The sequence below is a fragment of the Scophthalmus maximus genome, chromosome 2 (assembly GCF_022379125.1).
Source record: "Scophthalmus maximus strain ysfricsl-2021 chromosome 2, ASM2237912v1, whole genome shotgun sequence".
Taxonomy (NCBI): domain Eukaryota; kingdom Metazoa; phylum Chordata; class Actinopteri; order Pleuronectiformes; family Scophthalmidae; genus Scophthalmus; species Scophthalmus maximus.
In genome coordinates, this window is record NC_061516.1 from 30,998,867 (window position 1) to 31,013,045 (window position 14,179).

Sequence of the window (14,179 nt, forward strand, 5' to 3'; positions counted from 1 at the left end):
GGCTAAGGAGTTGCTAGGATATTTGGGGTTAGGTGGTCTAGGCTTTTGTTCTGAAAGAGCGCCGCCGGAAGTTGTCCCCGGGAGCGGAACCGGGTCGTGTGCGCGTGGTCCGGCCCTTTTGAACCAGCAGGGAGCTTCCAGCATGGCTGCGATCGGGGTCCACTTCGGGTACACATGCGCCTGTGTGGCGATATACAAGGTGAGTGGTGCTCAGTGTCACTCCCTCCAGTCCCTCACACTCCCGCGCTTCTGCGTTTAACGAAGGAACCAGCGACGGGTGAGTTTTGTAACCCCGAAATGCCTCCGACGCGGCGCCGGAAGTAGCTTCTAATGGACTGTCCGCACACTGTGACTATGCAGTTACAGTACTGTGAATTAAAAGTTAGTACGAGTTAGTAGTTTCACCTCTATGACGTTAGTTTACTACAAGATGAACCGCCCCTAACAGCTGCCACTCACGGTTATGAAATAATTCACTATTTTATTCAGTCTGTCGTGGTGCACCTGCGCAGTGCGCTCGTAGCGTGATGATGCTTTGGATTACAATAAAGTAGAACCTGCAGCAAAGTTTCCCTGTCGTGTGTATATATATATATATATATATATATATATATATATATATATATATATATATATATATATATATATATATATATGATCCTGATCATCATTACTTTGGGGCTTTTGTGTTTGAATTATATCAATTTTATTTACTACGTTATTTTTGAATGGATCAAATGATGAAAAGTTTTAGTCCCACCCAGGGTCCACATAAACGGCTGACACGACACCTGCCGAACACACGCTCCATCTTATCCTGCTCGTGATCCACAGCTGGGCCACGTGGATGTCTTCTTCTCATCAATTAATCTTTCTTGTGTGTGTGTGTGTGTGTGTGTGTGTGTGTGTGTGTGTGTGTGTGTTGTTCAGGACGGACGGGCTGACGTGGTGGCCAATGATTCAGGAGACAGAGTAACTCCTGTGCTGGTGGCCTACAGAGACACTGAACAGGTACAGTGGGAACTACTGTCAGTTTTCCTCCAGGACTGCGTGAGCTGAGGGGGTTTCACATGACCTGGGATCAGTCCGTGTCACATGACCTGGGATCGATCAGTTGAGAACAAATATCAGAAATGTGTCGAGTCAAATTGGGTTCATGGCAAAATGACTGAATCACAGATTTGGGACAGGGGCGCACTGACCCCCACACAGTGATGAAAACAGACGTGCATGACGTGGTGTTGCCACGACGACATGACGTCATGCAGTCAGCAATGTGACTTCCTGTCCCGTGTGAATGGTGTGATGTGTCACACTGCTCCCCGGACATAAGGAAATAATTAGCTCTGGTTTTTATAAACTTAACGCCATCTGAAAAGAAGTGTTTTTCTGTATCATGTGGTTGAAAACTTCACGTGTGTTTTATCTCTGACACACTGTTGTTGTGTGTTACCACGGTGATCTAAAGCTTTACTGACACACTGAGGATACTCTTTAGCTCCTCTTGAACCTTCATACTCCTTCATTCTCTCACCTAGAAACATCATTTTTTATTTTCAGTAATTTCTGAAATGTTCCTTCTAGCTGTGTATTATTATCCAGTGTGGTCATCGACTGATTTGTGATCTTCTGCAGATTGTCGGCATTGCAGCAAAGCAAGGACGGGTCCGCAACGCCGCCAACACCGTTGGTAAAGTGAAACAAGTGCTGGGGAGAAGGTGACATTAAATGTTAATACTTGATATTTGTCTTGTTTGCTAATCTTAAAGCTTCTGTAGCAGAGGCACGGTTCCATCTGAGCTCAACTCACTTGTTGAATATTTAACTTCTAATTCCACATCAGGGGCAGAAAAATATTATTCAATGTATATTGTCATGCAGTTGTCGTCTGGAAAATATGTCAGTAAATATCCCTTTGAAATTGATTGCACCATCATCACAAGCAAAATCAGGGAGCATTTAGTGAGAACAGCAGTTTGTCATGTGAAACACTGAAGGTGGAGCGTTCACTCTCCATCTGTCTGGAGATTCTGTGTGAAGCCAGTAAAAAGTTAAATTAGTGTTTTTGCGGTAGGATTAATAATCTGACCCCTAAAAAATAAAAAGCGTGAGGAGGCAGCAGGAAGTCATTCAAGATATAAAGAGCTTGTCATTGATTAAATCAGTGACGTGGTGTAATCATTCCTGTTTTATTGCTGAATGAGCAACAGATTCTCTCTCAATTTGCAGCTTTGATGATCCAGAGACACAAACTCACAAAGCAGAGACCAAGTGTCAGGTGAGCTTGTTAAAAGAATCTCTTTGTGACTTTCTTTTAAACGAAACAAAGTCTTTTAAAGTCTTTGTGTCTTTTAAACAACTTTGTCGTTTTGTAGACGAATGTTTAAAAAGGTGATCGCTGTGTTCAGGTGGTGAACAGAGGAGAGAAGCCGTATTATGAGATCACAGCAGGAGATCGCCCGGAGTATGTCTCTCCGAGTGATGTCGCAAAACTCGTCTTCCATAAATTGAAAGGTATGTTGCGGAGAACACACACAGTCTACATCCCCTCTTATACATTTTATGTATAAAAGATTTCTGCTGTTTACACCTGTCCTCCACACTACTCGTCCTCCGCCCCTAAAACAGCGATTTTTTGATATGTTGCTGGGTTCGCTTTCTTTTAAAACAACTCACTTCCTGATTGGTTCTTATGAGTCATGGTTTGACCTTCAGCAGTGAATTCAAAGTGTTGCCAACACTTGGTGTCTGTCTTGCTATCTACGTTTGTTGTATTTTCTGCAACTAAGCAGAGTAGAGTAGGGTAAGGGTTCCTCAAATAGTCGTGTGATATGCATTTTCAGTTGTGTTAGTATGGACGGAGATTATTTCTGATATGGAGCTAAAACGCTCCTTGGGACAAAGACCGTTTTAATTTTAAAAGTCAGATGTGGATGTGGATGTAGCCACAGTCTTGTTCCACTGCTCCTGTCGTGGACATAATACTTTCCCTAGCCCCTTACCCTAACTCTAACTATAACCTGACCTTAACCTGAAACTGAAACTAAATCTTAACCCTCAAAAAGCAGACGCCACCAGCGCGGGTCTCAGTTTGTGTCCCCCCCTGTGAAACGGTCCCATGTGGTTTTGTGCGCTTTCAGGTTAAAGTCCCCATCGGGATATAAGAACCAGACAGACACCGACAGACGCATGCTCTATGAACAAACATCAGGTTGATTGATGATTTCTGTTTTCACAGAAACGGCTCAGTCGGCTCTGGGCTCTGATGTTGCCGACGCCGTCATCACGGTCCCTTTTGAGTTTGCACATGCTCAGAAGCGTGCTCTGAGGTAGGCCACGTCACCGAGACGTGCACTCATCTGTACTGTTATGTTGTGACCCGGCGGGGAATCTTTTCACAAAGCACCAACACGGTCTGTCTTGTGCAGGGAGGCAGCGGAAGCTGCAGGGTTCCACGTGCTGAGGCTGATCCACGAGCCTGCTGCTGCTCTGCTGGCCTACGACATCGGACAGGACTGTCACTCTGGAAAGAGGTAGCACTGAGGACTGATGCACGTTACTGGAGTTTTCCTGTTTGGTCATTTAAAAAAGATCTAAACTGGTCACTGAGCACTGTTAATCTGCACACCTGCTCCATGCAAATACCTAATCAGCCAATCATGTGGCAGCAGTGAAACGGTGCGTTCACACCAAACGCAACTTCTCATCAAATCACGCGTGCCGTGTTCCCTCAGGATGTTTCTCAGCAGCGGGGGCTCGGACATTAGCATGCATGCTAAGCGCTAGCTCCTTTCAAAACACAGGCGCAGTTACGTTGATGCGTGACGTATATTGAAATATATATAACGGTAACACTACTCTGTCCTCACTCCTCTCTCTCCCTCCCTCTCCTCTGGGGTGCGTCGTCCACAGCGCTCCGTCGTTGTGTCAAAATAAAAGCCCTCGCTGAGTCGTGTCATTGCGACTTTATGACATTTCATGCCCGCAGCAGCAAAATGTACGTAGCAGGACAACCCTGCGTTTGGTGTTTCCTCCACCTCCGCAAAGTTAACACAACCGGCGAATATTCGCCCGTTCCCTTTTGGACGTGAACAAGTCACGTTTATTAATAAAGCAGGTTCCAATTAAAATATAAGAATATAAAAGGATAAAAAACAGCGAAGGGCAGTCGAAAGTCTGTGAAAACAAGTGAGTCTTCAGTCTAACATTGAGTACATCTATGGAGGGGGAACACTTCACTGTCGATCACTCACGATCACCTTTACCCTTTCTCTTCGACCACGGGACCACCAGGGACAACTGGTCGGAGGATCTTAGAGAGGGGGAAGCTCTGATATGTTTCGGGGGCCAGGACATTTAGAGCTTTGAATAAAGCTTAAACTGAATCCTGTACTTTACCGGAAGTCAATGCAAAGATGCAAGTACAGGTGAGACGCTGTCTCTCTTCCTGGTCACTAGCGCTGGGTAACGCCCAAATAGAGAAGGTGCTGCAATAATCCAGCCACAAAGAGGTCAAAGCAGGTAAAACAAGCGCCAGGTCGTTAAAGGTTTAAGTTTTGCAATATTCCTTATTCAGAAGTAACAGCCTTCCACGACAGTGGTAATGTTTAAAAAAAAGTTAAATCAGGGTAAAAAATGAAGTGATTCTTTATACGCCGGATAAGGAGAGAGGGACCAAACAGGACTACATCTGTTTCACTGTGATTTAACTGCAGAGTTGTTTGGAGACAGGTCTGGAGTTTCTGTTGATGTTCGCATTAAACCTTAGAATGATGAGCTCAGTGTTTCTGAAACTGCCCATCTGAGATTTTCACATAGTGAAGAGAGTTTTTCCTCAGAATGGAGCCCAAAGCAAAGAACATATAATTTTATACAGTACATAAACAGATGTTGTCCTTGCGCCTGCAGTCGTTTCTTACTTTCTAGATTCCCAGTATCATGTGGTCAGTCGCTTTAAGTTTTAGCTGCGGCAACATCTTGCTGGTTTGCTCGTTGATATCATTTCCATACAGTTTTCCCTCATGCTGCTCTGCACTGTGTTCACAGCCACGTCCTGGTGTACAAGCTGGGCGGCACGTCGCTGAGCGTGACGGTGCTTCAGGCCAACGGAGGAATGTTCCGGGTTCTCAACACCCACACGGACCACAGCATCGGAGGGGAGAGCTTCACCCAGGCCTTGGCCCAGCACCTCGCCGCCGAGTTCAAGCGGTAATCATTGTGTTCACACCACGGCAGTGAATGGTGATCTCTCCCATGATCAAAATATTACAGCAACCATTTACTGAAACCTTCATCCATCACTTCATGTTTGTCTTCATCAAGCCTTCATGTCTCTGCATGAGTAACGTGTAACGTCCGCTGTCTCACAGAGCGACCAGTGGTGGAGATTTGCATATCCGATCAGAATATCCAAATATTTTTTTGTTTAAAATGTTGTACCCTGACTCAAAGTCATGTTTCTCTGTGTGCGTGTTGCCGTGCAGCACCTTCAAGCACGACGTGAGCAGCAACGCTCGGGCCATGATGAAGCTGATGAACGGAGCCGACATGGCCAAACACTCCCTGTCCACACTGGGATCGGCCAACTGCTTCGTCGACTCCCTGCACGACGGCATCGACTTTGAATGCAACGTCTCCAGGTAATGATGTCAAGAGGAAACGTGCTTGATGGACCTGCTGCTGTTCAGGGTCGGGGGTCAGCACATGGCAGGTGAAGATCAGAAGAAGATATTGATAGTAATTGTAATTTTTAAAATATAATTTCTTGATATCACGTCAATCGCCTCCTAAATAATTTCAGTTTCAGTGACCTTCTGGTTCACACACCGACATGCTCAGTGCCATTTATTCTCCATATTTTTGAGTCCGTGAGGATGAGAAGTTGTTACCGACGTGACGACCTCAGTGTCGTGTTTTCCCCTCAGAGCTCGATTCGAGCTGCTCTGCTCCTCCCTCTTCAACAAGAGTATCCAGCCAATCAGAGCCCTGCTGGAGCAGACAGGCCTCTCCGCTGGCGACATCAACAAGGTAACGTGTGTGTGTGTGTGTGTGTGTGTGTGTGTGTGTGTGTGTGTGTGTGTGTGTGTGTGTGTGTGTGTGTGTGTGTGTGTGTGTGTGTGTGTGTGTGTGTGTGTGTGTGTGTGTGTGTGTGTGTGTGTGTGTGTGTGTGTGTGTGTGTGTGTGTGTGTGTGTGTGTGTGAGAGAGAGAGTGAGAGATTTCCAAACTTTTTTTCTCACTGTCCCTGCGTGGCACGACCTCTCCAGGTTCAAACCTCCTCAGTGTTTGAACCTGGAGGCGTTTGTACGTCCTCCCTGCGCCTGCGTGGGTTTTTGTCCAGGTGGATTTGTTATCAATGCAACTCGCAACAAGCTGACGTGCTGGGTGTGTTTCCAGGTGGTTCTTTGCGGCGGGTCAGCCAGGATCCCTCGTCTCCAGCAAATGATCCGTGACATGTTTCCCGATGTGGAGCTCCTCAGCTCGGCGCCTCCCGATGAGGTCATTGCGGTGGGGGCGGCACTGCAGGCGGGCTTACTGGTGGGCAGGGAGAGCCTCTCCCCCGAGGAGGAGTCCGTCACGGTGGACGTTTCTGCCACGGACATACTTGTGAAGGTCGGTTACAAACACAGAAATCAATTATTCAGCAATAAATCAGCAGTATTTCTAATAGTTGTTCTTACTCGATAAGAAGAAAGAATTGAATGTTTAATGGTGTCTGACGCGCGGGTGCTGCAGGAGGTGGACGAATCCGGAGCCGAGGTGTTCACCGTCCTCCTTCCATCCGGCACGCCCCTCCCCGCCCGCCGGCATCACATCCTGAGCGGAGGGGGGAAACTCTCCTCCCTCTGTCTAGAGATCTACCAGAGGCTTGTCGCGGAGCAGCCGGAAAAACTAGCCAAGGTACAGAAAAGTTTTTTTAAACTCACGTAGACTGCTTTACATTGAGTGAGCTCTGTTGTGCACTAACTGATGTTAGTAGCCATGGCTCCACTTCGTCTTGAACCCTTCCCGTGCGTGAAGGGCCACGTGTCTCTCACACACTGCTCTTTCAATATTGATGTCAACTATCTGAAATTGAAGCTGAGACTTTGCACGTTGATGCAGTGTAAATTATTTTGTGTAAGTGTAAATTGAATGTGCTGAAGCTCAGATCCTGTGGAACAAGACAAACGACAATAAAACAGAACAACAATAACTAGTATGAATTATGGTAACAACTTAATGAGTATTGACTTTTAGATGATGAATCTTTATTGAAAGACGTACTTTGTGTGCTTGTGGCTGGAACTCTTCATATTCTGTTTCTATTCCTAATAATGATCTGCTTGTGTGTCTGTGTTTGTGTGTATGATGTACAGATCATATTGAGAGACCTGCAGCCCAGAGAGGAGAACCACGACATCGACACCGTGGTGACCATGAAAAGGTAAAATCCACCTTCTACCATCAGGCTAATATGTAGCTTTCTTTTTTTCTTCTTCCACGCTTGTGTAAATTCTTTCCTGGTATATTTTAAGCTGCACGCTCTCTGAGCGTGCTGGTAGAGAGAGCTGCAGGACAACAGACGCCGCTTTAGACATTAGGTGGGATGAGGGAAGGCCCTGATGGAGGAGAGGAGATACAAGCTCTATGTCCTTTCATCGTGGGCAGCACTAGATCAATGGACAGTAAGATGGTGAAGAATCCGAGGGACCTCAGTGAGTGTAGGGTTTGTTCTTAAAGAGAGATGTTGAACTATAGAAGACTAGGTCCATACTGCGTTCCCAGGGAGTTCTCACTCGCCATCCCCCTGGCAACTGTGTGATGTCATTCTCTCTGTTACTGTGAGACTCTGTACCTCGCTGCTTTCTCCACCATCGGAGCTCCAGTGCCTGATCTCGACAGTTCTTTGTGTTTCGGCCGCCAAAGAACTGGCTCTCGACCAAGAAAAAAACTCTGGTTCCAGAGTGGCAGCAACTCTTTGCTGGTCTAGAAGAAAGAACGGTCATGTCAGGTGCTGAGGGCGGATTGTTTAGACCAACGACACCAACCCAAACTTGTTTTGCGTGACCACCATTTTCGTCATCGTAGCAATCCGTCCACAGCGATCATGACGGGCAGTACAAGCACTTGGAACCCGTCGTGTTTGAATGTGTAACGCTTGATAAGATAAACTATAGTCTGCAAGTGTTGGCGTTGTGCTTGACGTCGGTGCTAGTGTTGATGGGACATCTGTGACTCTGCTGCTTCCCGACAACAAGGAAATCAAATCACCTGGCACCATCCAGTTCTACCACACTACACTTTTCATTCACAATCCCATTTTTGTCCATACTCTGATTATTCCTTCCACATTCTGCCTCGTGTTTTACTTTCTGCACTTGTACTTTTGTTCAATTTTTTGTGCTCTACAGTGTTTAAACTAGTTTCTTCTTTTTTACCTACCTACTTACTCTTTCCTAACTGAGTGTTAAGTTGTTTTTTTTCCTGTGGGGGAACGTTGACCTTTTTGTCTGATTGTGATTCTTGGTGTGCGTTGCAGGGACGGCTCTGTTCACGTTTCCTGCGTAGAACCGAGCACCGGAAGGTCAGAGGTCGTCGCCATCGCAGCTTCATCATGAAGCCACTGATCTGCAGTTCAAAACACACAGTGTAGTACAGTGTCAGTACAGTGTCAGTGCCATGTTTTTGTTTTCTTTTTTCACTCAATAAACATAATAAAAACACCAGTTAGCCTCTCTTTTTTTCACGACCATCAGAATTATGTCGAATGTACCTTTTTAAAGAGCTATATGTACATACTGACAAAAAGTGGGTCCTCAAATCAAATGAATGGTCTTTGTATGACGCTGATAGTCTTACAACTGTAACCAGTCTCTTTCAAGGTACATAATGAGCACTGAGGTTCAGAGGTAGGACTTAGTGACATCTAGTGGTGAGGTGGCAGATAGCATTCCAAGTCAATATCCCTCCTCGTCCAAGCATGTAGGAGAACATACGGTACATAACATGAAAAGGCTGTGCAATATGGCAGACTCATTTTTAAGGTAACAAAAAAGACGATGGCTATGTCCCAATTTCAGGGGCCGCATCCTTCGGAGGACCATGAAAGCCGAACTGAAAGCTGATGACCTGGTAGTCTTCCGCCCTTATGGCTGTCCCCTAGCAACGGAGCTGCAGTTGCACACAGTACAAGAAAGTTTGTCACGGTCGAGCAATGTATCCTTGTATTGGTAGGGCTGGGAAGGATCCAACGGGTGGATCCGTCGTTGCTCTGGAATGTAGGGACACGTTTGACGGCCGCGTTTGAAGTAGCCTTTGAAAAGAAACATCCTTATCGCCCTCCGACACAATCAGTCTTCAGATTTAGCCTCTGAAGCCGAAGGAATTGGGAGACCGCTTATGATTCTTAGCTTCTGGTGATTATACACTAATGAAAACAACATTATAAATATTATATTCAATTTCGCCCAGTGGATCCCCCGTAAATCCTTCACACTGGTCCTTTAATGGTGAAGCGCATTACAACGGTATTGATGGATAAGCTGCTGAGTAGGGGCGGAGTTAAAGCCACAGCAACGAGGAGTGTGGCAGAAAAACCTGAGAAGCATCCAAGAAGATTGTCTGATGCCCCGGAATATAAAATAAAGTCATTATTCAGAGGGAGGGATGACAATTCAAGAAAGAAGGTGATTGGCAAACATGAATTAATGTTGGTGGGGCTGAAAGAAAAGAAGTGGCTGGGGGAAGACAGAGCTGTCTCCTTACTGCTTTTATCATTTGTAAAATAGATAATATTACATTTACTCCACCTAAATGAATTATTGTCCTGAAGCTGTTGAAATGTCATTGTGTAATTACTCTCACTGCCAGAAGGGGGAGATAGGCGTTCCACACTGCTGTGAACCTATCTTTGACTCAATCAACTTTAGGTGTGTGATGTTCTTCATCAGCCCTGAACATCTGATGATGTTTGCATCGCAGACTGTAAATAAAGATGGATGACGTGTCTCCACTTCCTAGCGCTGTACGTTCGGCGGATAAGAGCTGCGCCATCCTGAACTTTATTTGTACTCAATTTGGAGTCAGAGTCTGCGCAGTGGAGCCACGGCATCGAGGGCCAGTCAGTCCGTACATCGCCTCAACTAATCGAGAGTCAGTCTCAGCTGTCAATCATGATGTTTTATCCCATTTTATAACGTCAAATAACTAGTTATAACCAAACGTATGAGTAACAATGAGACTTGAACATACATGTGTGATAAGAATAATTTAAAATGACAGAAACCATCTTTGGGAGAAAATGTATATAATGTGTACTTTTTTAGTTTGGTCCATTTCCCATCCGCTGAGATGGAGGAGGTGGGTTTTATGACCTGTACTGTACAACCAGCCACCAGGGGGCGATCAAGATGTTTTGGCTTCACCTCTGGGAGCTGTCACGTCACGTCATCTATCTTTACATGTGGTCTGAGGAGCCTTCAATTTCCACTCATTTGTTAGAAAAAAAAACCATCACATCTATGTTTCTGAAATACTTTATATAATTTTACTGTATTTAAACATGATATGCATTTAACAAGAGTGTATAATAACATGCAGTACAGTTATTCCCGCCATAGTTTTGTCCACACTCTATATGATATCAGGCCTGAAGCGCAGAGTCTTTGGGTTCCAGTAGCACTTCTCACAGTTACCATCCCTTACAGAACACAATAAGAGCTACGGCTTCGTCCGTGCACTTTCTAACAGAAGCGTTTCCATCCCAACGTCTCGGTGACTTTTGGCTTTTTCTCGGCCCTTCAGCATCCGTGCTCGGGGACGATGCGACACTTGAGGATCTTCAGGTAGTTCTTGACCTTGTTCGAGTCTCGGCGGAAGCAGTACAGGAGGTCGTAGTCTTTCATCCGGCGCCATTCCCCGCTGTCGGGCGGCGGCAGGGCCTCCGGAGAGACCTGGCTGTTGACGGGGTCGCTCATCAGACCCAACGTCTGCATCTGGAGCACAGGGGATTCACCTGCACACGTCAGCTTTGCACATTTACAACAAAAGGAATATGTTTGTTTTTTGTATTGAGTAGACACAGACTCTGAGGATTCACTGGTTCATACATGCAGAGGTGTCTCTTCTGTGGTTTACATGGCCAGGATAACGTGTGTTTGAGATGGCTTGTTCTATATATATATATATATATATATATATATATATATATATATCCAAAGAGCAGGGATGAAAAGATCATCACAGGCTACCTGTCCTCTTCATACACACAAATGTATTGGTTGGTTGGACGTTGTCTGTGGGTTGTTTTGCTCTAAGGAAGGAGGACAGATCAACGTTTCCTTTCTGCGAGGTCACTTAATGTTCTGAATCTGAACATCAGGTCAACTGAGGGCGACCGGCGCAGTGTTTGCCTTTGTTGTGGGCCGTAAAGACCTTGTCGTCTGTGTTCCTTTTGTCATTCGCGATGATGACGCGACCGGACAAGACGCTCTGTCCCTGGAGGACACGTGACAAACACACGCACACGTTTCACTGTGATGCGAGGCACACTGTACCTTCTCAGCCACTCTCTCGACACCTTTGCGCAGCTCGTGCACCATGTCGCTCATCTCCAGGGCTTTGTCGGAGCTGAAGTTGGTGAAGTCGTGGTGGTGAGCCATGCTCCGGTGGAAGTGCCACAGTGGGTCCCTCCACGCCACCAGGAGCTTCAGAATCACCTCGGTCAGCTCCTCTCTCTGCGGGAGAGGAACACGACGGGTCAGGTTCAAACTGGAGCCGTCCTGTAAGTCACGGCAGCTGTCGTTGTGCGAAGTTTGAGATGACGCAAGAATACATAAAGGAATAAAGGACCGCAACAGGAAAAACAACACAACATGTAGACATTGGGAACTTGAAAGATATAAAGAACATACAAACTGTTTCACCCCTGTGCAGGTGTTCTGTCGCAGGGGACGAGGGGGGGGCCCGTTCTTATTGTGAATGTGAAGAGGATGGACTGTGTTTCCAGAGAGGTTCACTCACCGCCATCCTCTGAGCGTTCTCCTTGCCATTTGGTGTGAGGATGGTGGAAGTGTGACAGTTGCGCCCGACCCGGCCAACCTGATTCTTGCTGGGCAGGAAGTACTGCTCCTGAGAGGACAGACAGGGGCGCAAGACTGAAATGTCAGAGGTCGGGTGTCATCTAAATGTCAACTGTGGCTCTGGCACAAGAGTTATTAATGAAAATTGTAGAGGAGTGGAGAAAATGGCTCCAGATCTCTCTCTCACAGTCTCAATCACACATTTAGCGAGACGTCTGACCGAATATGCCCATGACAAATTCAGCATCATTACGATTTACACGTGGTTACGTACAAACTCGGAGTGGAGGTCATTTGAAATGCCGTGCATCCTGGCTGAGTGTTGGACGACCCGGTCAAACAGGTTGGCCAGGGAGACGGCGTAGCACCCGGCCTGGGCATTGGCGCAGATGGGTGCCGCTCCGGTGCCGGTCAGTGTCCTGCAGAGCACCAGGCAGAGCAGCAGCAGCCACACGACAGACACTAGGAAGAGAACAAGAGCAACAGAGCAGGTCAATTTCACAAAGCATTCAAAAAAGTGTCACGTCCTCAAACAAAGATGAATTGAATAGGATTAGAAATGGAGAGCTGAATGAAATGAAGAGTAGTCAACAGGACGAGAGCAGGACGACATGCAGAAGGACGGGCTACCTGATCTGATGGTTCCAGACATCCTGCAGGTTTGGTTTTCAGAGCCGTGCGTGCAGAGGCTTCTCTGTTCAAAGACCCTCGCAGCTTCATGTGAGGGTCCCTCACTCACAACTTAACTCTTACTTTAATATCCAAGAAAAGGGGAGGGAGGGAGGGAGGTTGAGGGCGGGCTCAAGGAAAGAGACGAAGAACAGTAGCGACTGTTCTGTGAGTCAGACGTGACGACTACTGATGAAATAATGAAGGTAGATAGTTTAATCCTCTCTCTCTCTCTCTCACAACCAACCTTGAATCATCGAGGGCCTTCTTTCATTTTCAGTTCATTCATTTTTTAAAAGCAGAATAAATAATTCACAAGAAAAAACAAACAACTACAGGACACTGTTCATTTCAAGTGATACTCTGTTTGTTTGTGATCGTGGTTGTAAATTGTGTGTTGAACTTTAATGCGCGTGGAGGCCAAAGACACGTTGGGGGTCAGTCAGCCCGCACTCGCAGATTTGAAAGGGCCGGACAAAATAATGGAAACACCTGTCCGAGTGACACCAGCACCACAAATGGATCCCAAAGTTGAATCAACACCTCAGTGAAAGTCGCAATAAAAACTAGGGATGTCCCGATCCGATATTCCAGATAATCGGTATCGGGGCAATATTGGCCCAAATGACTGGATCGGCTATCGGAAGAAATAAGAAGTAAAGTCCCATCTGATACATTACAGTAAACATACCAAATAATTGTCTATTTACGTATCTACTAAGCCTTGAACGACTTTCCGGCATCATATTTTCACGTAAATGTATTATTATTTTATTAACAGTTTACAGTTCTATTTGTTTTTTGCCAAAAGTTCTGTGAGAAATAAAGCCGCAGTATTCCATAACTCAGTTATGTTGCTGACTATGTGTGTCTTCCTTTTGGGGAGTTGATTATTTGTTTCACAGTTGTGTATGAGGCTTTAGATGACTATAGCAAAGTGCATCCTGAACTATGCATTATTAATATTTTATTTTACGAGTGGGGAAAGGATTGTATCAGAGTAGTATCGGATATGTATCGGCAGATACTCAAGGCGGCAGGGTCGTATCGGATCGGACACATAACGTGGTCTCGTCCCATCCCTAGTAAATACTTGAAGGGACATGCAGGACTCAGTTAGACTCAGTTCGTTTTACATAGGTGTGCATAATAAACTGACACACGTATATATGCCTGTGTGAAGAGCAAGATTAGAAGATTATTTTATTTGGTATTACATTTTATAGCTGCGTTCAAGCTGTCTCTAATGCCCGCGTCATGTCACGCAGTGTCTGTGATGTGTGTGTGTGTGTGTGTTTGTGTGCGTGTGTGTTTGTGTGCGTGTGTGTGTGTGCGTGTTTGTGTGTGTGCGTGTGTGTCTGTGATGTGCGTGTGTGTGTGTGCGTGCGTGTGTGCGTGTGTCTGTGTGTGTGCGTGCGTGTGTGTGTCTGTGATGTGCGTGTGTGTGTGT

At 45.9% G+C, this 14,179-nt stretch overlaps 2 protein-coding genes across 2 annotated transcripts; one reads left to right on the forward strand and one right to left on the reverse strand.

The window, feature by feature from the left end:
• The first annotated feature begins 42 nt into the window (after positions 1-42).
• Positions 43-8,706, forward strand: hspa14 (heat shock protein 14). Its single transcript, XM_035624039.2, has 14 exons — positions 43-199; positions 931-1,011; positions 1,636-1,718; positions 2,230-2,278; positions 2,409-2,514; positions 3,239-3,329; positions 3,429-3,533; positions 5,047-5,208; positions 5,484-5,639; positions 5,925-6,027; positions 6,395-6,610; positions 6,734-6,898; positions 7,357-7,424; positions 8,520-8,706. Exons 1-14 carry the CDS (start codon positions 143-145, stop codon positions 8,596-8,598), a joined length of 1,521 nt encoding a protein of 506 aa, XP_035479932.2. The 5' UTR covers positions 43-142; the 3' UTR covers positions 8,599-8,706.
• Positions 8,707-10,514: 1,808 nt separating this feature from the next.
• prl2 (prolactin 2) lies at positions 10,515-13,417 on the reverse strand. The gene is made up of 5 exons (XM_035627182.2): positions 12,691-13,417; positions 12,335-12,522; positions 12,002-12,109; positions 11,536-11,715; positions 10,515-10,974 (listed from the first exon to the last, which is right to left on the reverse strand). The coding sequence occupies exons 1-5, from the start codon at positions 12,710-12,712 to the stop codon at positions 10,780-10,782; spliced, it is 693 nt and encodes a 230-aa protein (XP_035483075.1). The 5' UTR covers positions 12,713-13,417; the 3' UTR covers positions 10,515-10,779.
• Positions 13,418-14,179: the final 762 nt, after the last annotated feature.

Excerpts from the sequence above, each read along its gene's own strand:
- hspa14 (XM_035624039.2), top strand. The coding sequence starts at position 143 with ATGGCTGCGATCGGGGTCCACTTCGGGTACACATGCGCCTGTGTGGCG. Across the intron at positions 1,012-1,635 it reads CCTACAGAGACACTGAACAG|ATTGTCGGCATTGCAGCAAA; the intron begins GTACAGTGGGAA and ends GATCTTCTGCAG. Across the intron at positions 5,209-5,483 it reads CTCGCCGCCGAGTTCAAGCG|CACCTTCAAGCACGACGTGA; the intron begins GTAATCATTGTG and ends GTTGCCGTGCAG.
- prl2 (XM_035627182.2), bottom strand. The coding sequence starts at position 12,712 with ATGTCTGGAACCATCAGATCAG. Across the intron at positions 12,523-12,690 it reads GTCTGGAACCATCAGATCAG|TGTCTGTCGTGTGGCTGCTG; the intron begins GTAGCCCGTCCT and ends TTCTCTTCCTAG. Across the intron at positions 10,975-11,535 it reads TCGAGAGAGTGGCTGAGAAG|ATGCAGACGTTGGGTCTGAT; the intron begins GTACAGTGTGCC and ends CCTGTGCTCCAG.